This window comes from Schistocerca nitens, chromosome 8 (genome assembly GCF_023898315.1).
Source record: "Schistocerca nitens isolate TAMUIC-IGC-003100 chromosome 8, iqSchNite1.1, whole genome shotgun sequence".
Classification (NCBI taxonomy): domain Eukaryota; kingdom Metazoa; phylum Arthropoda; class Insecta; order Orthoptera; family Acrididae; genus Schistocerca; species Schistocerca nitens.
The window spans coordinates 78037122-78061345 of record NC_064621.1 but is presented as its reverse complement, the minus strand read 5'-3'; the positions used below and the strand labels follow the sequence as shown (position 1 = coordinate 78061345).

Here is a 24224-nt window from a genome sequence, read left to right as displayed (position 1 = left end):
TTCTACTTTAACTTTTGACCTTTTTCTTACATGAAACATCGGTATGTAGTAAAATAAGCGAGAAATACTACCTGGAAGCCTTCCGTGATTAGTACAGTCATTTCAAGATGTTAGTTCTAGTGAACCAGAGATTAAAAGGATGTACTCGTAACATAAGACTTGACTTAAGTGTATCTGAATAAATGTAGTCGTCTTAATCTTCTCATTTATCCACCATAATTATATAATCTAATAACCCATCAGTTACATGTGTTTTCGAACAGGAATATGTCGAACAAGGTGGTATAGTTCCCTTTTAAAATATAGGGAAACTTAGGAAAACAATTTCTTCTAAATAGTGATATCACACCCACCAGAAACTTTAGCAAAAAATTCGGAAAACCACCTCTTTTATCAACCAGACGAATGCTCTCCTGTCAAACGTACTGCCATAAAAACTGGTGCAAAAGCATCATCGGATATGCTTTCTTTATTTGTAATACTGTGTCTGGGCCGGCCCTCAATTTTCTACAATTCAAGCTTCACTTGTGTACCCGTGGATGGCATTTCAAATCTACACTGTGAAGTTCAAAATGGTTCAAATTGCTCTGAGCACTATGGGACTTAACTTCTGAGGCCATCAGTCCCCTAGAACTTAGAACTACTTAAACCTAACTAACCTAAGCACATCACACATATCCATGCCCAAGGCAGGATTCGAACCTGCGAGCGTAGCGGTCGCGCGGTTCCAGATTGTAGCGCCTAGAACCGCTCGGCCACCTCGGCCGGCCACTGTGAAGTAAGAACTTACAAGCTACTCTATTCTTTGCTTGTTTGTCGCCTTTTCAAAAAACAACCTCCATGTACACGGTTCACTTCTTTGTAAATATTGCTGAGCTCACCCAAAGCAACAACTTAAAGTCCTGTGTTTTTTACAGCTCCCTCCAGACAATGATTTGGTGACGCCACAAGGCACAATTTTTGTTGGCGAGACGTTTGTAGTGTTAAACAAATATTCTGAGTACTGTGGGCGGCGTAACATAACAGAAACCAAATTCGAAAACCAGTTTCTAAACAATACAAGTAACAAAATTGCAGCGACTCTAATACTGAGAAAGCAGTCTCATAATTGGAATCTAACCACTTGAAATATTCTGTTCTGTGAAAAGAAAAACCTGAGTAAAAGGTTCGAAAACCAGTTTCTAAAAAATAAAAGTAACAAAATTGCTGCGACTCTAATACTGAGAAAGCAGTCTCATAATTGGAATCGAACCACTTGAAATATTCTGTTCTGTGAAAAGAAAACATGAGTAAAAGGTGGAAGCAGCAGATGAAGAGAATATTGCACACTAGAAGACAAAGTTTTATGGAGTACTGACATCGTGAGATAGGTTAGTTTTCCATAGACATTTGTGAACAGCCGAAGACCCATAAGCTGCAGGGAGTAGCAAGGCAGGCATATATAACAGTTTTGATTAAGTTCCCTGAAGCATATGTGCAACAAATGCAAAGACTGGAAACTCAGAAAAAATCAAATTAACTTCATAAAAATGAAGTTCCTTTCCAGTTTCCATTTGTAGTGTCCTTCAATTTCGAAGTCGAGGTTCATTCACAACCCTTACCAAAACTAGATATCAGTACCTGGAATAGTTCTTCTTATAAAAGCATCATTACCTGTGGTAATCGCTTTTCTCGGTCGTTCTTATAAAGAGCTATCTATAAGGTTTGTTAACTGTACTTTCACAACAAGAGTAGAACGCAGAAGAGAATACAGTACTTGATAATTCAAAAGACAAAAATTATACTATTCAGTAGCAGCATCAAGATTAAGAAGACTTAAAAGTTGATATTTAGTACCAATATAACCTTTTCATGAAGCTGGAGATAGAGTGGTGTGCATGTATTAGTCATACCGATTTACTGCCGAATTACTGAAAGACAAGCGGATGTGACAGGGACTATGTCGCCAAAAAATGATTATGCGCTTCCTTATGTCGGCATAGGGGCAGGGGGTTTCTCTACACGTGACCTAATACAAGCCACGTCAACGTTTGGAAAAAAAATTACAGAAATCTCGTACAAAAATTATGGCATACGAAAATATACTGAATCATTCCCGACTACATTGCGTACTGCGGAAGAATAGGCCATCACAGCCTGCTTTTCACAGCAGTGTTGGGGTTAATATTTAGCTAACAACAATGTACCTGTCTATGATTCTGCTTTTGGGTAATAGTGTTCCGTATGCGTTATACACGGTGTATAGAAATGGTGAACCAAGGACTAAATTAAATCTTTGGAAGCAAAGTGTTCCTCCACTGGATAATATAATTTTGAAACATTTCTTATTTCTGTTTTATTTTAGGGCTTTTAAAGGAAATGAAAATCTGAATAACATTTTCTGTTAAGCACGATGAAAAACATCCAGGTAGGTACAAGCATACCGAATAGATGTGATAACGATAGAAAATTCGTAGACAAACAGTTGTTGATGAACTCGAGTAACCAGAAAGCAACTGAAAAGGAATGCGATTCTAGACCTATTACTGCTAATGTTTTTTAGGTCTTCGGTTCCCGATAACAGAAAATATGTCCTGAACCTTTGAAGATACATCCAAGAAATTTAAGAATTAAAAATAAATTACAGCTTCCGAAACTTAAAGACTTTGTTCATTTTTACGTGACTAGAAGAGCATGAAGTAAATGTGAGATAAATATATACCAGGAAATGTTACAACCTATCCATATTTTAAGAAGATTTGAATCCATTATGAAGTAATACGATCTTTTACAGAGACTGAATATTTCGACTGAACGATCCCACATAATTTGCTCAATGTTTACTTACGGCATGAAATTTCGAATGTGGAAAATACGCTATCAGTTATCATCAGCACAATGCAAGTTCTCACAGGTTTCATTTAATTATGGATTGCTGTTGTAATAAGAATCTCTAACAGATGAGTGAGCAACATGCTAATGCGTAACAGCACCATACTTAATGCTACATGGCATTACGGAAAATTACTAAGTCACAGTTTCTGTGATGTAAGTGCTTTACACGAAAATTTAAGAAACCCAAGTATGTGGTTTGACTGGTGGGTCTCCGTCGAAAGAAATGGATCAATAAACAGATGATTCGACCTGGCGGACCTTGTAACATCATCAGTGTCAAAACATCCCACTTTTGCAAATGATTCAATAGGACTAGACACATAATACTTTCGTTATAGATAAGTAAAGACGAGATACACGTCATTCTTTGGTATTGGTGATGAGATTTTAGAAAACGAAAATTAGTTCCATAACGTGTTGATATTTATGATATTGTATCAATCTGAAAACGACAGTAGCTTACATAGCGCAGATTTGATAACTGGTCGTCTCTTGTCTCGTTTATTGTAAGAGATTTTATCTCTCTAACAGTGTCCTTGATTCTATATGTTGATCCTGTAACATAATTGGAACACTTCTCATTCATATGTACGGCCCATACAAATTATTTTTAGTTCTCTGCTTGTCCTCCGTGTAAACCATTACTTTACACCACCGATGGAGATATTTTATGGAATCAAATACGTCCGTCTATTAGAAGCTTCATAAAACACCTTCTGATGTCAAATAGTGGCAAAGTACACAAAAATTTCGCATTAGATAAAACTACTGGAGCAATGCGAGAACTTTCGTCTGAAATAAACTCGCTATTTAGTTATTAATGAGACTGGTTGTGATACACATAGAGCAAAAGCACAGAAAGGAACCATTGGTCAACGCAAAATATAGTAGTAGAAATTAAGGCAAGCCCCAGTAAAGCAGAACTGAAGACTCGAACAACTGAAAGGATTGTGCTGTATATGAAGCAGAAATTTGCAAGAAGAGTGAAGCAAAGAAGACCGGCAAGAGTGGAGATTTGTCCTCGAAACAATTTAAAATTGCTACTGTTACGTATTAGCTTGGAAATGAGGAACAGTTACCTAAACCGGTCCTCTACAAGTAATCTTCCGTTTAACAGAGAGACGTGATTAACAGAAAACCCGGGGAATAAAACAGGGAAAATTTGAAACGCGGTGGAACAAAGGCATGTGTGCAATTAACATCAGTAGAACACTGTTAAATCAGAAGCATTAGACAGAAATGGCGGAGCTACAATTTTCTGCCAAAATCTTCACAGAATATTTCATTTTCTAAGGCATATTAGTTATTACGGAAGAAGCTGGTAGTGTCACTAATAAAGAGATCGAGACATGGATGACGATGGCGTTAATTTTATCAACGCTGTTTCGTATGGTACTGCATTGGATCAGTGTTTACAATTAATTACATAATGAATATGCAAGTATGTAAATATATGTTCAAAGATGCCATATTGCTCAATGACTGGTGATAGATGCCACTCTTACGAAAATTTATGTACGACATTGACGGACAAGACTACTACTAAGATTCTAACAGAATTCATAAACAAGAGATAATGCAGAGTTCAAAGAGTTCCATGCGGAGCATGTGAAGATGAGTGCGGTGTAATAAATTCATATGATTATTAAGGATTCAGTGAAATGTGCTTCTGTGAAGCGGAGGACAAAACTGATTGGTTTAATTCGTTCTGTTGTTTTGATACAAAGGAAAACAAAAGTAGTAAAATTTAAGGAAGATGTAAGATGAAATGGGCAAAGAATTTATCAAGATGAGACAGTCTTTACGCGAAATCTATGACGGCTGTAGGAATGGAGAGCAACACAGTTTCATGTAATCTGTTTTCATCGGCTGTGGTTAGCAAAATAAGTAACTGTTCACAGCCCGCCTAAAATGTCAAAGGGAAGGATCAATGATCATTATTATTTCTCAGTAAGGGACATTCTGCTAAAAATAACTGGATGCAGAGAAGTGGCAATTAGACGTTGGATGAAATTCAGTTTGATGCTCTTTGTGAATGGTGGCAAAAAGAATAGACCGATTTACAAAACAGACACATCTTGTTTTCGTTTTATTTCCTTGAGTTTTCAGGGCACATTTGATGATGGGACAGAATTTCCAGGGTTTGATAATGTGGAGTGAAATAATGAAAATTGTAGAGTGCAGTCTGAGCCATAAATTTGGTAAGAAAACGAAGATTACCACTGAGTCGCTCTCAAGACTATTGGGAACGATGGAAGGGCTGGAAAATACATAGAGAACATTTCTTAAAAGACATCATAGTCGCCGTTGACTATATAAAATATTTATTATTACGATTGTAACTTTGTCCTTATGACCATTTTCAAGTAACACTGCAAAAGTTACCTAAACACAAAAATACAAAAGCGAAGCACAGGCTGTATATACATAATTAAGCAAATATTTCATTAAGATAGTAGCGCACTTATAAAAATTGGTGAGAAATGTACATTACTTACATTCTGTCAGAATATAAGACCATCTGACATTACATGTCGTCACTTATTACATCGTAATATGTTGTTTAGTATGTACTGAACTGTCAATGTTACCATCGTTCTAATAATCTGTCACACATACAAGCTCAGGTGCACTGCCATGGGGAGCTAAGTCCTTTGGCGCGAAAATACTTTTACTAAAGATACTGCCCGTGCACGGAGCAAAGATAGTGTACACGAAGGATACAACTTATAAGCTTTATATCGTAAAGTATTTTCATCTGTCGACATCGTACAGCTTTCTAAATAGTGCTATGATTGTAAGGGGCAGTAGGATAAGATGGGAATATTTATTTATAACATAATAGAGGTTAATACATGTGTTATCTGTAAAAAAAACTCTCACATTGACTTAAGTGCTCGTAAATGAGATGAAGACAGAGCTCTGATGTATATAATACTTTGTTTGCGTATACATTTTACGAATATGAATGGCGTAAAATGCTCGCCAGCAATCCCATTCATTGTGTAGCACCACAAATTGGGACAAAACATCACAATGCCTCCACACAAATACAGGATGCATCCTTCAACCAGGCTCCATTATAGCAAATACGATGAAGTAAATATGTATACTATTCCATCGAAATTGCTTAAAATGTTTTCGATGAGTGCCTAAAATAACTGTACAGTTCTATGTTTCACAGTTGAAGTAGATTGATACAATAAATCACATTCTTCAGATACAATTAAATGTTTAATTACTCACAAATTTTTATAAATGCGCCAGTATCTTAATGAAATGTTTGCTTAATCATGTATATACATCCTATGCTTCAGTTTTGAATTTTTGTGTGTAGGTAACTTTTGCAGTGTTGCTTGAAAACGGCCATAAGGCCGAAATTGCAATCGTAATAATAAATATTTTATACAGTCAACGGTGACTATGATGTCTTTTAAGAAATATTATATGACTGTGAACCCCAACCATGAGACGTTAATCACATAGAGATCAGTATTACACCAAAAGCAACACTGTTGAACAAAACTTAAATACGATAATAACCCTTAATGTGGATGCGGCTACATAATCGTCTCTTACAATTAGTAACTGGTATTGCCTTGGCATACTGGCTCGCAGCGACTCAGGCAGTATGTGAGACATTGTAATTCGAGAGTGGAGCCTTCCCATCTTTTCTTGTGTGGGTGGCTGTCGGAGCCGCGAGAGACATAGCGGAGTCGGTAGTGAACGTGACGTTTCGGGCGCTGGCGGCGGCTACATCGTCGGTGCGATGCAGCACGCGCTGCACCAGTTCGCCGGACACGCGCATGATGACGCTGGCGCCCGCCGCTCTCGCCGAGGGCCCTCCGCTTCCTCCGCCGGCGCCGCCCTCGACGCCGACAGCACCCCCGCGGGGCGGACCCGGCGCTGTGCACTTCTTGCGGTGCGTGCGCATGTTGCTGGACTGGCTGAAGCGCGCGCCGCAGTGGTCGCAGGTGTAGGGCCGCAGCCCCGTGTGGCAGGACATGTGCGCCTTGAGGTGGTGCTTCTTGGTGAACGCCTTGGCGCACTCGCCGCAGCTGTACGGCCTGATGCCCGAGTGCAGGCGCTGATGGAGAACCATGTTGCTGCGGTCCGCGAACCGCTTCCCGCACACCTGCCCCGATAATAACAAACAACTCTCAGTTCACCAAACTCATTCACACTGGAGTCCTACATCTAATGGGTCACCGATTTTGCTCGTGTTCCACACGATTTTAGTAAATATTTGTATGTAACAAATGTTGCTGTAGTACGATTCCCTTCTCAAGCGTTTCCAAAAGTCAGCATTCCAAGTGTCACGATCCTGTTAAATATAGCAAGAGGATACAAGCCGCCAAGTAGAGGCGCCAAAACATAAGGCTGAGGTCTGCACGTCTTCCCGAAGTACATTGCAGCCATGTCTTTTTTTTTGCTAATCTTCCACCAAAATCACTACAAAAAGCCATGCTTCTACGGAGAAGAACAAAGATAATAGTGGTAATCATTGTGGTACAATCTTGATGGTTCAAATGGTTCAAATGGCTCTCAGCACTATGGGACTTAACTTCTAAGGTCATCAGTCCCCTAGAACTTAGAACTATTTAAACCTAACTAACCTAAGGACATCACACACATCCATGCCCGAGGCAGGATTCGAACCTGCGACCGTAGCGGCCACGCGGTTCCAGACTGTAGCGCCTTTAACCGCTTGGCCACACTGGCCGGCTACAATCTTGATATTGCATCTTTTATACACTTATCAATACACTGACGCAAATAATAGGTACTTTGACATCTTGGATATTCGGGAATTCAGCCGGATATTCGCGTCGTTCTCGCGTGATATTTAAACAGCGTGCCTCGCTGTCTTCTTCATGTGCTACTTGAGACTGGTCCTTGGGTCGATCGAGTCCAGTATTTATGCCTGGAAGGAGCTGACCCTTCCGTCTTCGGTCCACACCGAATGTTCCCTCTGTGGTCCGCGCCCGCCTGACTTGGCCTCAATGGACCCCTCCAGTCGCAGATGTTCCAGGATGACCTGGGGCTACTTAAGCCACGTACTTACCACATACCATGCCAGTGTGGGATGTCATCATTGGCCGGATCACCAGAACTGTGGACATCAGGGGTAAAGAACACCAGAGACACACCAGACTCAGACAGGCAACTAAATCAGCCATAGCAGAGCTTTGTCTGGAACTTGGTCACTCAATTGATTACAATGACACCAAGATTTTAGGACAGTCTCATTAAAGAAGCCATTGAGTTTAAGGTCACAGATAATCTAATCGACCGTGACTCGGGATACCAAATCAGCACTGCCTGGAATCCAGCATTTGAGCTTGTGAAAACTCAACGCAGGACACTCCGGGATTCTACAAGAAATAGAAGCGGAGACCGAGAGAACAGCCGAGAGACAAGGTGTCGGACATTAGAGACCAGATTCGACACACCCCAGAGCATGAACTCGACTTCAGAAGACGGCCAGGCCGGGCGCGGACGGCGGTCGGAAAACTGGCGACCAGAGAAGGCCAATGTAGCTGCGTCTGGCGGGCGCGGACCGCAGACGGAACACACGACACGGCGCGGACCGAAGACAGAACGCCCAGCTCCTTCCAGGCATAAATACAGGACTCGATCGACGCAAGGACCAGTCTCAGGTAGCACCTGAAGAAGACAGCGAGGCACGCTGTTGAAGTATCGTGCGATAACGACGCGAATATCCGGCTGGATTCCCGAATATCCAAGATGTCAACAGATCGCCGGGAATGCATGAAGAATTACAACAGGTACTTTGTTCGAATCAGGTACAGCTCGATATGTTCTCACTGCGATACGTTCACGAAAGAATCGATAAAAATTGGAAATTTGTGGTAAGTTCCTTTGCGACCAGACTACTGAGGTCATCGGTCCCTAGGCTTACACACTACTAACTTACGCTAAGAACAGCACACACACCTGTGCCCGACGGAGGACTCGAACCTCCGATGGGGGTAGCTGCACGAACCGTGGCAAGGCGCTTCAAACCACGCGGCTATCCCACGCGGCAGTATCGATGAATTAATGACCCTTTATTATTTCTTGATTGCATTTCACTGTAACTGCACCACAATGATTATCGTTTTTATTATTGTTGTTTTCCGAATAAATACGATTCGTTGTAGGGATACAGGTGTTTGATGAAAGACTAGGATAAAAATTAAACACAGTACGGACAGGCCTCCTTAGCTGATCAGGATATCGCCGCTGGTCGGAAGTCGATTCCTTCATATAGTTTCCATCCGGCTATTAAAGCTTCGAATGTCTATTTTTCAAAAATGCAAGAGGAGCACTTAGTACTAGAGCAGCCGTCGTAAGGTCTAAGTATTTACTACAGTCGTGCGAAAGATGAGCAAAGCTAGTGACCTTGAGGCTTTTCTCGAAAGAACTTTACAGTTTCTGACCTTTAGGGTGAACATTGTGTAGGGGGAAAATATATTTCTACATCAATCATGAAGTATTTTGTTCGTCAACTATGTGATACGACAATTAAACCTCCATCATTAGGAGGAAGATATAGTTTTCATTGCAGTGTTTCTCGCAAGTATCGATGATTCCTTTTGGGGGCGTGTGAATAATCCATGACGTTATGTTGCATATTTTACTGGTATCGGTTAAGTGAACTAGCCACAGCTCCTATAGATATCACATAGCCAGTTCATGTAAAAGTTTGATAGAAACCGAAGATGCATTAAGACTGTCGTTGCCATCATAACATATTGCGTAATGGATAAGCCTGCACCATAACAGTACAGACAATGAATCTGCATGTCCTATGATTTAAAGAAGCACTTAAAAGGAGGGAAACTGTGTAGGTAGCGTATTGAAACGATGTGACACAGCTAGAAGTATTTGTGCAACGTAGTGTGGCTTTCGTACACGTACTTGAAGGGACCTCCGTATTTTGCACCTAAAATCTCAACACATCAGTACAACGCCAGAGGCATGTACTAAGACCAAGGTTCTCTCTAACGTTTCAGAACGCACAGATAGTTTATTTTTTTTTGTGTTAAATCGTCGTGGAGAAACGGAACAAGATTTATGCAAAAAACGTGGTCGGTTATTTTTTACTTATGCAATTCAGGTAGAAGTAAATTACAGTGACGCATACACAAAAATGCAAAGAATGTAGGAAATTGTCTCATTTAGAAGGACAATGGTTCATTACTTCTTTCACACAAGGGAACATTATCTGATGATGGCACATATTTGAGATATCAAAATACTTATTGTCTTACAAATCCGTCAGTGTTTTCTAGAAATTATTTCACACTGAAACAATCTTCTGTCACATTTATAATCTCAGTCGATTACTTTATGAGACTTAAAAGCTTTGAATGGATTCATAGACGCTACTGTCGTATGTTCAGGAGAGCTTATTCTAAGTATATTCTTTGTCTGGAAACAGTTAAATTCGTAGATTTAGGATCTGCATAATTTAAAAGGTCAAAAGGCTGGCAGTGACTCTTACAGCAATGGGATTTCACTCTATAGAACAGCTTCTTACTGTACTTTTTCGCCGGCACGGTAGCTCAACGTGTTCTGTCAAATTAGCTGGCCCCTGTAATAAAAAAAAACTGAGCTAATCGAGCAACAACGAACTTAAACGGATGTCTTACGACGTCCGCCACGAGCAGCTGCAACGAACGAAAACGAACAAAATGAGATTTTTTAAAAAAAGCGGTCGAAGGCGCTGCAGGCATAGACTATGCGGCTGGTCACGGCGGAGGTTCGAGTCCTCCCGCGGGCATGGGTGTGTGTGTTCGTCCTTAGGATAATTTAGGTTCAGTAGTGTGTAAGCTTAGGGACTGATGACCTTAGCAGTCAAGTCCCATAAGATTTCACACACATTTGAACATTTTTTATGAATTCCAAGTGGCTGTGCAGAGAGTAATAACGGACAAAGTTGAGGGTAGCACTGAGATTTAAAACTGTGGAAGCCAATGCAGTTGTTGAAGTTAATCACCAATACGATCCGGTTTATAGCTAAAATCTAATGAATTGGAAAAATAATCTAACTTTGTATCAAGAACTTAAAAAACTAAAACCATAAAGCACACACTGGTCAATTTAACGACTACACTGAAGAACACATTCAACCGAAATTAATGAACAGTGGTCCAAAACCTTGCAATTACTTGCATTAATCACGACATTCAGATTTTGGAATAGAAAAGAACAAAGACGCATTAAATTTTTGAGTCAGTGGAACATTCATTACCAATGCTTACGTCTCCTGAAAGACACAAGCAAACTGGTTTGTGCCACCCACAACAAACGGTGAGGAATGTTGTTGTGGAGAAACAGTCTACTGCAGAACAGTATTTATGTGGTAACTGTGTGTAGCCCAGTGAAATTGGCGTAATCAAATGGTTCAAATGGCTCTGAGCACTATGGGACTCAACTGCTGAGGTTATTAGTCCCCTAGAACTTAGAACTAGTTAAACCTAACTAACCTAAGGACATCACAAACATCCATGCCCGAGGCAGGATTCGAACCTGCGACCGTAGCGGTCTTGCGGTTCCAGACTGCAGCGCCTTTAACCGCACGGCCACTTCGGCCGGCGTAATCCCATAGAGGAACATTTAGTCTAGTACCCTCTCAACATAAACGAGCATTATATTTATCAAATGGTTCAAATGGCTCTAAGCAATATGGGACCTAACATTTGAGGCCATCAGTCCCCTAGACTTAGAACTGCTTAAAAGTAACTTAACCTAAGGACCTGACACACATCCATGCCCGAGGCAGGATTCGAACCTGCGACCATAGGAGCATCGTGGTTCCGGACTGAAACGCCTAGAACCGCCAAATTATCGACATCGCTAATTTCTAGGAATGAAGGAATAAGCGGTATTTCAGTTCATGAAGGATAAAATTGGAAAGTGATAGTGATGTTGTTTCATCAGCTATTCCATTATTCACTCAAGTGATTTTAAGAAACCAATGAAAACTTAAACAACGATGTTAGCATAAAGATTTGAATATCTCACCCATGTATCACCACAGTGACTTGCAATTTAACTGTAAAAGAGCTATAAATACGTAGCGTCAGAAACCTACATCTTCATCTACACTCTTAAAGAAGTAACAGCAAAATGAATAGAAATCAATCCAGTAGGTTTTAAAAGATAATATATTCTCTTCTTTTCCCATCTAGTAAAGCGGCTATTTCTTCGGGGCTTGGAAAATTATGTTTTTATTGTATAACTTTGTGGTCCGATGTCCTTCCTGAAGCCACAGTCGACAATGTAATCTACGAGAGGAATAGACCGTGTAGCATCTGGCTGAGTATAATGTAACCTTTGTTCGGTGAGTTATCGTATCTTAACGCATTGAGTATCATATTCTCTACGGCGCAATCTAGGCGCCATCCCAACCTTTGCCTGAACGAGCGTGGGAAACTGCCTGATTGGATTGAAGTCTGGCTCACACCCGTGCCTCAGAAACTAGCTTATTGTGTGTTACACCACACGAACAGGTCTGCTTCGGAAATGTGGACGGAAATGTTAATCAGTGAAAGTAAGAGTAAACTGGAAGAAAACAGTGTTCCCGATAACTTACCTCACAGCTGAAGGGCTTCTCACCGGTGTGCGTGCGCATGTGCTGGTTAAGCAGCGTCTTGCGCGTGAAGGCTTTGTCGCAGAGGTAGCAGGCATGTGGCCGCTCTCCCGTGTGTATGCGTTTGTGCGTGGTGCAGGCGACGCGTTGGTTGAAGCGCCGCCCGCACTCGGTGCAGGCGTACTCCCTGCGGTTGCGGTGGATCTTCATGTGTGAGCTGAGGTAGCCGCCGTTGTTGAACACCTTGCCGCACTCGGGGCACGCTGCCGCGAACTCGTGCGTTCCCGCGTGCACCGACATGTGGTACTTGTAGTTGCGCTGCTGGGTGAACGCTTTGCCGCACTCGGTGCACTGGTACGGCTTCTCTCCCGTATGCGTGAGCGCGTGCACCTGCAAAGGTCTACAGTGTCCGAAGCCGGAACGTATGTGAGCTGAGCGAAAGAGAAGAAGAATAGAACTGACAAGGGAGAGAAGAGATAAGGGAGTTATCGAAGCAGCTGGAGATAATGATGTTGCAAAAGATGGATATGTAGGTGGTGATATGGATATTCTTATTACGCTACTGGCCATTAAAACTGCTGCACGAAGAAAAAATGCAGATGATAAACGGGTATTCATTGGACAAATATAGTATACTAGAACTGACATGTCATTACATTTTCACGCAATTTAGGTGCATAGGTCCTGAGAAATCAGTACCCAGAACAACCACCTCTGGCCGTAATAACGGCCTTGATACGCCCGGGCATTGAGTCAATCAGAGCTTGGATGGCGTGTACAGGTACAGCTGTCCATGCGACTTCAACACGATACCACAGTTCATCAAGAGTAGTGTCTGGCGTATTATGACGAGCCAGTTGCTCGGCCACCATTGACCAGACGTTTTCACTTGGTGAGAGATCAGGATAATGTGCTGCCCAGGGCAGCAGTCGAACATTTTCTGTATCCAGAACGGCCCGTACAAGGCCTGCAACATGCGGTCGTGCTTTATCCTGCTGAAATGTAGGGTTTCGCATGGATCGAATGAAGGGTAGAGCCACGGGTCGTAATACATCTGAAAAGTAACGTCCACTGTTCAAAGTGTCGTCAACGCGAACAAGAGGTCACCGAGACCTGTAACCAATGGCACCCCATACCATCACGCCGGGTGATACGCCAGTATGGCGATGACGAATACACGCTTGCAATGTGCGTTCGCCGCGATGTCGCCAAACACGGATGCGACCATCATGATGCTGTAAACAGAACCTGGATTCATCCGAAAAATTGACGTTTTGCCATTCGTGTACCCAGGTTCGTCGCTGAGTGCACCATCGCAGGCGCTCCTGTCTGTGATGCAGCGTCAACGGTAACTTCAGCCATGGTCTCCGAGCTGATAAACCATGCTGCTGCAGACGTCGTCGAACTGTTCGTGCAGATGGTTGTTGTCTTGCAGACGTCATCTGTTGACTCAGGGATCGAGATGTGGCTGCACGATCCGTTACAGCCATCCGGATAAGATGCCTGTCATCTCGACTGCTAGTGATACGAGGCGGTTGGGATCCAGGAAAGCGTTCCGCATTACTCTCCTCAACCCACCGATTCCATATTCGGCTAACAGTCATTGGATCTCGACCAACGCGAGCAGCAATGTCACGATACGATAAACCGCATCGCGATATGCTACAATCCGACCTTTATCAAAGTCGGAAACGTGATGGTACGCAATTCTCCTCCTTACACGAGGCATCACAAAAACGTTTCACCAGGCAGCGCCGGTCAACTGCTGTTTGTGTATGAGAAATCGGTTCGAAACTTTCCTCATGTCAGTACGTTGTAGGTGTCGCCGCCGGCGCCAACCTTGTGTGAATGCTCCGAAAAGCTAATCATTTGCATATCACAGCATCTTCTTCATGTCTGTTAAATTTCGCGTCTGTAGCACGTCATCTTCGTGATGTAGTAATTTTAATGGTCAGTAGTGTATTATCATGGAAAAATGGATGCAGTATGAAGAGTGAAAGAAATGGTTGAAAATAGCTCTGAGCACTATGGGACTTAACATCTGAGGTCATCAGTCCCCTAGAACTTAGAACTACTTAAACCTAACTAACCTAAGGACATCACACACATCCATGCCCGAGGCAGGATTCGAACCGGCGACCGTAGCGGTCACGCGGTTCCGGATTGAAGCGCCTTGAACCGCACGGCTACACCGGCCGGCCTCTAGGAGCTACAGTATGGAACCGCGCGACCGCTACGGTTAGAGGTTTGAATCTTGCCTCTGGCATGGATGTATGTGATGTCCTTAGGTTAGTTAGGTTTAAGTAGTTCTAAGTTCTAGGGGACTGATGACCATAGAAGTTAAGTCCTATAGTGCTCAGAGCCATTTGAACCATTATGGAGATGAAGGGAAGAGACAAGTCAATAACAAGGAAGAAGAGGAATAGAAGGACTAAGATAAAGATGTAGGAGAAGGGAAAGAGGAAAATTAAAGAACGGAGACTGTAGTGGAGTGATCAATATTAACAGAAAATTTTGTGAGTGAGCTTACCTTTCAAAAGAGACAAGATCCAGTCAACGTGCTATATATTGGGAGACAGAGTGATGATGGAAATCTTACAATGAAGAGGTCAGATGCAGCAGAACATTTAGTTGGTAAACATAAACTTTTGCAGGAACGAAGTTTTATAGACGTACAATTCAACTTACGAATTCAACTCACATGTTGTCAGAGATAGAGGACTAACAGAAAGAGCAAGCATTCTCTTGCTGATTGAACGAAACAAAATAGTAGAAAAACAAGCGGAACAGAATGTTTGTTCGAAGGAAAAGGTGCCCTTCGATACAGCTAAACGACGAGCGAGGAAACCGCTCAACCAACCAGGTTAATTAATAAGAAACGAAGGTCTATTAAAAATACCGATATACTACGAGAGTAGGTTTTATTTAGGGAGCTGGGTCTTGCTGTGTTCATAATACACAATGTGTTGTGTTAAATCCTTTTCCAGGTATTTCATGTTAAGGCACAACGTTACGTAATGTTTGAATGTAGTTCAGTAAACGTAAGAGCGTACACTACAGTGAAATCAGTCAGCGAATGACGGTGAAGAGTGATCATTAGTTGGAGTAAATCCTCATTGTTGACGAGTAGTAGTGCACTGTCTGTGCGGTGGACTACTGGTAGTCACTGCGGAGACATGGTTGCAAACAAATGAATGTAGTCCTAAGCAAAACAAGATGCTGCGCCATACGTGAAGAAGTCTGATAGGTGCCACGCCACGCCGTTTTTGTGCGGTGTCGTCCGATCAAGACACAGCCAAGGCTAAAGCACCACAAGGGCAAAGATGCAAGCTGGTGCCAGTGCCATAGAGACTCGCCACTTGCGTGAGTTCCATGGGCGGCTCTGAGGATGAAGATACCGACATCGCCTAGGCCAACTGCTGACCGACAATGACAGGACGATAACGGAGAGAAGCCTAGTCTGACGACAGAAGAGCAACTCAGGCCCACATGGATATAGTTCATCGTCCAGGGCTGACGTAGACAGGTAATACCGCTTGGTGAGCTCAGAACAGACAGTTCTTGTAAACTGCATTTGCTATGTACTGTGAAGTGTACCTACGATTATTTGCACCTAGCTACTGAGGTCCTTTCTTGTGTAATATTACATGCAGCGTTGCAGACTTAATCATTCACCAAGTCACAAAGATAAGTACACCTTTTTAACTCATTTATGTGACTTCGTTACTAATTTCTTCCAGTGTTGTAGAACCTTCGTTCTCGTTTCCTGTTACCTGACCCTGGGACCTAGCTGTGTAATCGTGGTAGGGAGAAATTGTCGTAGCGGTGTACTGCTGCAGTCACCGTTTCACGAACTCACAATCTCGGCCTACTGTAACAACAGTGGCAACACGGCCGGCACAGCAGTAGCGATGACGCCTTTACAAAACTGGCGACGAGAGTACACAAAAGTGGTGATTAGGGTTCACAAAACTGGCGACGAGGGTTTGCAAATGTTTGTAAATAAAGACACCAGGCAGCTCATTATGAAGTCGACGTGGCCGACGGATTAAACTGACGGCAGGAGTGGAATAGAGGGAGTCAATACATAAGCGTCTGTCGTTCTGAATATACACTCCTGGAAATTGAAATAAGAACACCGTGAATTTATTGTCCCAGGAAGGGGAAACTTTATTGACACATTCCTGGGGTCAGATACATCACATGATCACACTGACAGAACCACAGGCACATAGACACAGGCAACAGAGCATGCACAATGTCGGCACTAGTACAGTGTATATCCACCTTTCGCAGCAATGCAGGCTGCTATTCTCCCATGGAGACGATCGTAGAGATGCTGGATGTAGTCCTGTGGAACGGCTTGCCATGCCATTTCCACCTGGCGCCTCAGTTGGACCAGCGTTCGTGCTGGACGTGTAGACCGCGTGAGACGACTCTTCATCCAGTCCCAAACATGCTCAATGGGGGACAGATCCGGAGATCTTGCTGGCCAGGGTAGTTGACTTACACCTTCTAGAGCACGTTGGGTGGCACGGGATACATGCGGACGTGCATTGTCCTGTTGGAACAGCAAGTTCCCTTGCCGGTATAGGAATGGTAGAACGATGGGTTCGATGACGGTTTGGATGTACCGTGCACTATTCAGTGTCTCCTCGACGATCACCAGTGGTGTACGGCCAGTGTAGGAGATCGCTCCCCACACCATGATGCCGGGTGTTGGCCCTGTGTGCCTCGGTCGTATGCAGTCCTGATTGTGGCGCTCACCTGCACGGCGCCAAACACGCATACGACCATCATTGGCACCAAGGCAGAAGCGACTCTCATCGCTGAAGACGACACGTCTCCATTCGTCCCTGTCGCGACACCACTGGAGGCGGGCTGCACGATGTTGGGGCGTGAGCGGAAGACGGCCTAACGGTGTGCGGGACCGTAGCCCAGCTTCATGGAGACGGTTGCGAATAGTCCTCGCCGATACCCCAGGAGCAACAGTGTCCCTAATTTGCTGGGAAGTGGCGGTGCGGTCCCCTACGGCACTGCGTAGGATCCTACGGTCTCGGCGTGCATCCGTGCGTCGCTGCGGTCCGGTCCCAGGTCGACGGGCACGTGCACCTTCCGCCGACCACTGGCGACAACATCGATGTACTGTGGAGACCTCACGCCCCACGTGTTGAGCAATTCGGCGGTACGTCCACCCGGCCTCCCGCATGCCCACTATACGCCCACGCTCAAAGTCCGTCAACTGCACATACGGTTCACGTCCACGCTGTCGCGGCATGCTACCAGTGTCAAAGACTGCGATGGAGCTCCGTATGCCACGGCAAACTGGCTGACACTGACGGCGGCGGTGCACAAATGCTGCGCAGCTAGCGCCATTCGACGGCCAACACCGCGGTTCCTGGTGTGTCCGCTGTGCCGTGCGTGTGATCATTGCTTGTACAGCCCTCTCGCAGTGTCCGGAGCAAGTATGGTGGGTCTGACACACCGGTGTCAATGTGTTCTTTTTCCATTTCCAGGAGTGTAGTTTTAAATAGTCTCATGTACGAAACTTCTTGGCAGATTAAAAATGTATGCCCGCATCTCGTGTTCGTGCGGTAGCGTTCTCGCTTCCCACGCCCGGGTTCCCGGGTTCGATTCCCGGCGGGGTCAGGGATTTTCTCTGCCTCGTGATGGCTGGGTGTTGTGTGCTGTCCTTAGGTTAGTTAGGTTTAAGTAGTTCTAAGTTCTAGGGGACTTATGACCACAGCAGTTGAGTCCCATAGTGCTCAGAGCCATTTGAACCATTTTTAAAAATGTATGCCGGACCGAGACTTAAAATTGGAAACTTTGCCTTTCCAGGGTATGTGCTCTACCAAATGAGCAACAGAAGTATGACTTGCGGTCCGTCCTCAGAGATTTATTTCCGATAGTACCTCGTCTCCCACTTTCATTTTCAGAATCTCATGTATGCAAATAAGTAGCTTTAGGTAACGTTAAATAACAACAAATAGTGTAAAAGGTGTTTCAGTTGCATAAGTGAATACATGACCTTTTTCGATACATGGGACATCTTCATAATGTTACAATACATCATAGCACCTTTGACACTCATATGGTTGTAAGTACTTTGTAGTAAAACATGTGGTGGGCGTTAGAAATTTCTCCTGTGACAAATCTAAAGTGTTCAGTGAGAAAAATTTACTTGTGCAGCGATAAGAATGCAGTGGGGATGTATTCACATCTGTTGGACGAATGTAATGAAAACAAACACTCCAAACCGACATTTCACGCAAGTCACATCCAATGAAAATCTGTAACGCAACCATCTGCGTGGCGTGCTTATAATTATGTATCATTTATATTTTAGGACAATTAATCTGTAAAAATTGCACCACATGCAATGAAAATTGAAAACCGTCTGAAGATGAATCATAACGATTCGAAATCGGTAACGCTACCCTTTGAATAAAAGAACCGAAAAAAAATTTGTGACTGGTTGCTATCCCCTTAAAAGAGTCTCTGGTCACTTTGGAACACTGTAAATGCAGACGAAGTGGTACGAGGAGACCGGTCCACGCATGCCTGTCATCTGTCGGGACCGCATTTTCAGGAAGAGACTCAAGTCTCCACTTGACAGAATATGTGGGCTAGGTAACTGGGCGTAAAATCATTTGGGACAACACGTATCAACTCTAACATTGAGCTATGAGTTTCCTTGAGCACATGAAAGCGCTGACACATGTTGGTGAACAGTATTCTGCAATTTTCGGCTTCACTTCCTTGATAAAAATCATGCTAAAATGGATCTTTTGCCATATGCTGTTGACCGTGGTGCCGATTTCCTTCTGCTAAGAGAAACAGCTGGAAGTGAAGCACCGATGATGATGGTGTTGCCAGCTAAACTGTAGGCACACAAGGTCTGTTTCACATGACGACGTACTGTCAGCCACAGGGGCGTTCCTTTGAGTTACTGTGGTACCGACGTACCAAAATATATGTTATAGAACTATTTGTAAAAGAATGAGGAATTAGATAAGATGCATCGTTTTGTGCACAGAAGCTTAGTGCGCTTTAGCAATATAGTCAGTGAGTTTACAGTTCGTTTTTAGCCTAATAATTTTGGCCTGGATGAGGAAGCTATGTCTAAGTGCTGAATGATTGGCAATTTAGATGTTTTGTTTGAAGAAGACACTGATAGGACTGGCAAAGACCAGAGGGACAGAGAAGCTGTTCATCAACGAGCGATGCAAGTACTGCTGCTATGATTCATGGATTTGTTTAATACGAGTAATCTGTTACCAGCAAGGCCTGTTATGAAACATCATATACACACTGGTGACAATACTCCAGTCTGTATGAAGGCATAGCACGAAACAAACCATCTGTAGCCAGTAATGGAAGAATTCTTTGATAAGAAACTATAAGCCGTTCATCATAAGAAGATACCTGATATAAACATTACTGCATGTATTCTTCTGCGATTACTAGAATCTCTTTGGATTTCGTTTCACGTGGAGTGGAAGCCAAGCTGTGACCAGTACAGTAACGTACAATCATAAGGATGCGTCATATGCTGTGTTAAACGCACATAGACTGAGCGATAATGCGGGACAACAGCTTTACCGGTGCATTAAAGTAGGACAGCACTGGCCAAACAGCGGTCCAACTGGTCTGCAATGATGTGAGCAGTTGCAGTTCAGATGTAAAAAGAGACGAGCAAAGGAACGAAATAGCATAGAACCTCATTTATTTTTGAAGAGAATGAAATAATGAAACTTCCTGACAGATTAAAACTGTGTGCCGGACGGAGACTCGAACTCGGGACCTTTGCCTTTCGCTGGCAAGTGCTCTAAACTGCTAAAGCTCTGAGGACGGGGCGTGAGTCGTGCTTGGGTAGCTCAGCCGGTAGAGCACTTGCCCACGAAAGGCAAAGGTCCAGAGATCGAGTCTCGGTCCGGTACACAGTTTTAATCTGCCATGAAGTTTCATATCAGCGCACACTCCGCTGCAGAGTGAAAATCTCATTCTAGAATGAAATAATATTCGCCGCGCGCTTCTTAGGTGACCAGATGCAAAAAATGGAATGCACTCGTTTTCACCTGACATAGTATTCTAATTACAAACAAGAGCGATGAAAATTTGTAACTTAAACATAGGGTAACTTAGAATGAGATTTTCACTCTGCAGCGGAGTGTGCGCTGATATGAAACTTCCTGGCAGATTAAAACTGTGTGCCCGACCGAGACTCGAACTCGGGACCTTTGCCTTTCGCTGGCAAGTGCTCTACCAGCTGAGCTACCGAAGCACGGCTCACGCCCGGTACTCACAGCTTCACTTCTGCCAGTACCTCGTCTCCTACCTTCCGAACTTTACAGAAGCTCTCCTGCAGAGTGAAAATCTCATTCTGGAAACATCCCCCAGGCTGTGGCTAAGCCATGTCTCCGCAATATCCTTTCTTTCAGGAGTGCTAGTTCTGCAAGGTTCGCAGGAGAGCTTCTGTAAAGTTTGGAAGGTAGGAGACGAGGTACTGGCAGAAGTAAGGCTGTGAGTACCGGGCGTGAGCCGTGCTTCGGTAGCTCAGATGGTAGAGCACTTGCCCGCGAAAGGCAAAGGTCCCGAGTTCGAGTCTCAGTCGGGCACACAGTTTTAATCTGCCAGGAAGTTTCATAGGGTAATTTTTCCGAACGAGTTGTGTGTAATGCAGAAGCGTACTGCAGGGATTTCACCGTACTGTTGAACACTGGAGCCACTGAAGGTATTAATTACAGTCAGTAGCCTGGTAATCTCTTAGCTCCTTCCTTATCCGAAACCGAGAAATACATTTTAGTTCTGAAAGCGTCACCTGCTATGTTGATAACGAGCCTATCAACAACAGAATCCACGAAGCCAACCAGGCGCCGCATTTTGCCTTCTTCTTTTATTACGAGCCGTTCTGTGTCCCTCCAGCGTTCGGCAGTGGCATATGAAAAAGCTACGTGCGTTAGTTCCAGTACGCCTGACAGTTTAACAGTCTTGTTACTTCTCGGGCCAAATCCCGCAGCTTGGCTCCAGATCAGTTCTGTTGAGTTCATATTGTAAGGGTGCAGTAGCAAATGTAAAAATGCAGCATTTGTATGATGTGCTCGATGCTGTGAAAATGGTTGTTTTTCTTGTTTCTACGATACCTATCTACCTATGTGGTGTAAAACGAAGGAGATAGTCCTAATAAAGAGGTTTTGGTTTTTCATTTTCACCTTAAAAATTAAATTGTTATGTTTTCTTAATTTAAGCAACTTTAATGTCTTTCATAAAACATAGATAATTAAGAATTTGTATTTGAAATGAAAACAGTATTTTCGCGTCCAATATGTCATTAGAAACAAGAAAACATGCATTATAAATAAAAAATTATGATGAGTTTTATAATTACGTGATGTAGGTACCTCAAATTGAAAAGATAAAAATATAAGGCACCATGTTGTTGACTAGAAACAATATAAATAGCGTTACTAATTGCTAATTACTGTTGTTATTACAAATGACACCGCCCTACTGAAGGCTAATACAATAATAGCAGTTTTCAGTCAGACCTATAGTGGTAAAATACAACAGAGTCGTTAACTGATTATGTTCCACAACTAAGATATTGAAAAAAATTCAAAAATGTTTGCAAAAAAGTAGGCAGCTCATAAAGTAGGACATTTACATTTTTACTTGAAGTTAGTACGTGAAAAAACGTTGTAAGACTGAAATCAGTTAATGTGATGTCAAATAAATCTGGAATGTAGAACAAAACATGAGTTAATTACCACATATACACATATTCAAAAAATTAGTACCCCAAAATTCTAAAGTATGTGATCTAGTGGTAGATTTCTATTATTAATGACAGGTGACATTTCAGATGTTAGGTCCAATAATTTGATTTCGTAAAATTATGCTGACCAGACTTGCAGTTGCAGAAAAATACATGTCAGCTAAGCAGTCAAGTAGACAGACTGAATGCGACTAATTAGTCCTGATCTTGGTGTAAGTAACAACACATCCTCAAAGTATATTTTCCCACATTTATAAATGATCTCAAGCACAATTTAGAAGGGAAAAAGATAATGCATCATGTTATTCACTAGAAAAGATATAAACGATGCTATTCATTAGCAGTTAGTGCTATTATTAAAAAAAAGCACATGCCTACTGTATGCCTTGCACAGTAACAGCACTTTGCTGTCAGAAGGCTCCCTAAAGGCTATGTAGAGTTTATTTGTACTAAATTGTATTTCACGATATTCTAAAAAATATGTTAGCAGCGCAAAAATTGCAGTGCTCATGTGGCAGCAGTATACTAATATATGATGTGTGTATTCAATTGTTGCATTTCTGGAAAATACAGCTCACGAAAATAAAAAAAATGGTTCAAATGACTCTGAGCACTATGGGACTCAACATCTGAGGTCATCAGTCCCCTAGAACTTAGAACTACTTAAACCTAACTAACCTAAGGACATCACACACATCTATGCCCGAGGCAGGATTCGAACCTGCGACCGTAGCGGTCTCGCGGTTCCAGACTGCAGCGCCTAGAACCGCACTGCCACTTCGGCCGGCACGAAAATAAAAACCTGTATCCAACTATACCAACTCTAACACACACAAAATACAGTTAAATTTTTAGGGAAAGAATGAACAAGATGTTTTTATTACCAAACTATTACTTAGACCTCAGAAAAATATGCACGTCTTGTAAATACATGACCAAAGATGGTACTAGTGAGAGATATGACACTTCCATACACAGTGTCACTAGTTCATATCTCGGAATAACTACTTAACGTATATTCAGAGACGTCACACGATTGGGAAGCACACATTAAATATCGATGCATGTAAATTCGTTGTGTAACTCATTAAAATACGAAAAAATGAACAAGACCGCAACGAAAATTCGATTTTGTACGTCTCATCTGCACAAAGAACTATCATACTAGTTTTAAAGCCAATTGCAAGGCTCCTATGAATACTAGACAAATGCCGCTACACGTATTAAAGTGATGCTTGTCTCTATACTGTATAGATATGTAGACGTAGATGGGAAAGTCGTCGTGTTCTAAAAATTAGTAGATCACAGCCGGAAATGACGTTAGAGATTTTATCCACCATGATGCTGCCTCGGCTGAAATATGCGCTAAATATCAAGCCCTCAACCACATGGCCCATATCCTGACCTCGAATAAGCAAAACGAATGAAAGACTCTCCAACTATTACAAGATATGCTGCTCAACATTTCAGTGTGACAACATGAAAGTGCCAGTCTTCAGAGATGAAGATTTCGAGGACGTAATACACGTAAAGCAGAGACAAAATATTGTGATTACAGCGGCAGTAGCGGTATGGAATTGCCAATTGAGTGAACTATATTCCGTGACACAGAAGAAGAAAATATAGGTATAAGCCACAGACTTGCACAGGGATCAAACACACGATCCATTCTGCAGTCGTCTCCTGTGTGGTAATACCCTGCTCCTTAGCCAAGGAAGACTAAAATCTTTCCTAAGTCACACCTCTGGATACTTCATAAAAAGCAACTGGCTCAGAGTGAAGCACATCGTTAAATATTCTTTGTTGGTTTTTAATACAATTCAGGAGTCTTGTACTGGGCCAAAACACACGATCCATTGTGTTCTCAACAAAAAGATTTTATCGTACCCTTTGTCTGAATTCTGAACGCATTGATTGTCTAAAAAAAAAAAAAAAGAGCTGAAAGTAATGTTCTGGCGCTGTCAACATAATAAC

The 24224-nt window shown here is 42.7% G+C and overlaps 1 protein-coding gene across 1 annotated transcript in view; it reads right to left on the bottom strand.

Annotated features, from left to right (window-relative positions):
- The window catches only part of LOC126199394 (gastrula zinc finger protein XlCGF8.2DB-like), a 31374-nt gene extending 18329 nt beyond the window's left edge, over positions 1–13045 (bottom strand). Inside the window, exons 1-3 of the mRNA XM_049936312.1 lie at positions 12479–13045; positions 6760–7009; positions 3338–3429 (exon numbers count right to left, since the gene is read on the bottom strand). Of these exons, the coding sequence (XP_049792269.1) occupies positions 3338–3429; positions 6760–7009; positions 12479–13045 (909 nt within the window). The remainder of the gene's footprint in view (positions 1–3337; positions 3430–6759; positions 7010–12478) is intronic.
- Positions 13046–24224: the final 11179 nt, after the last annotated feature.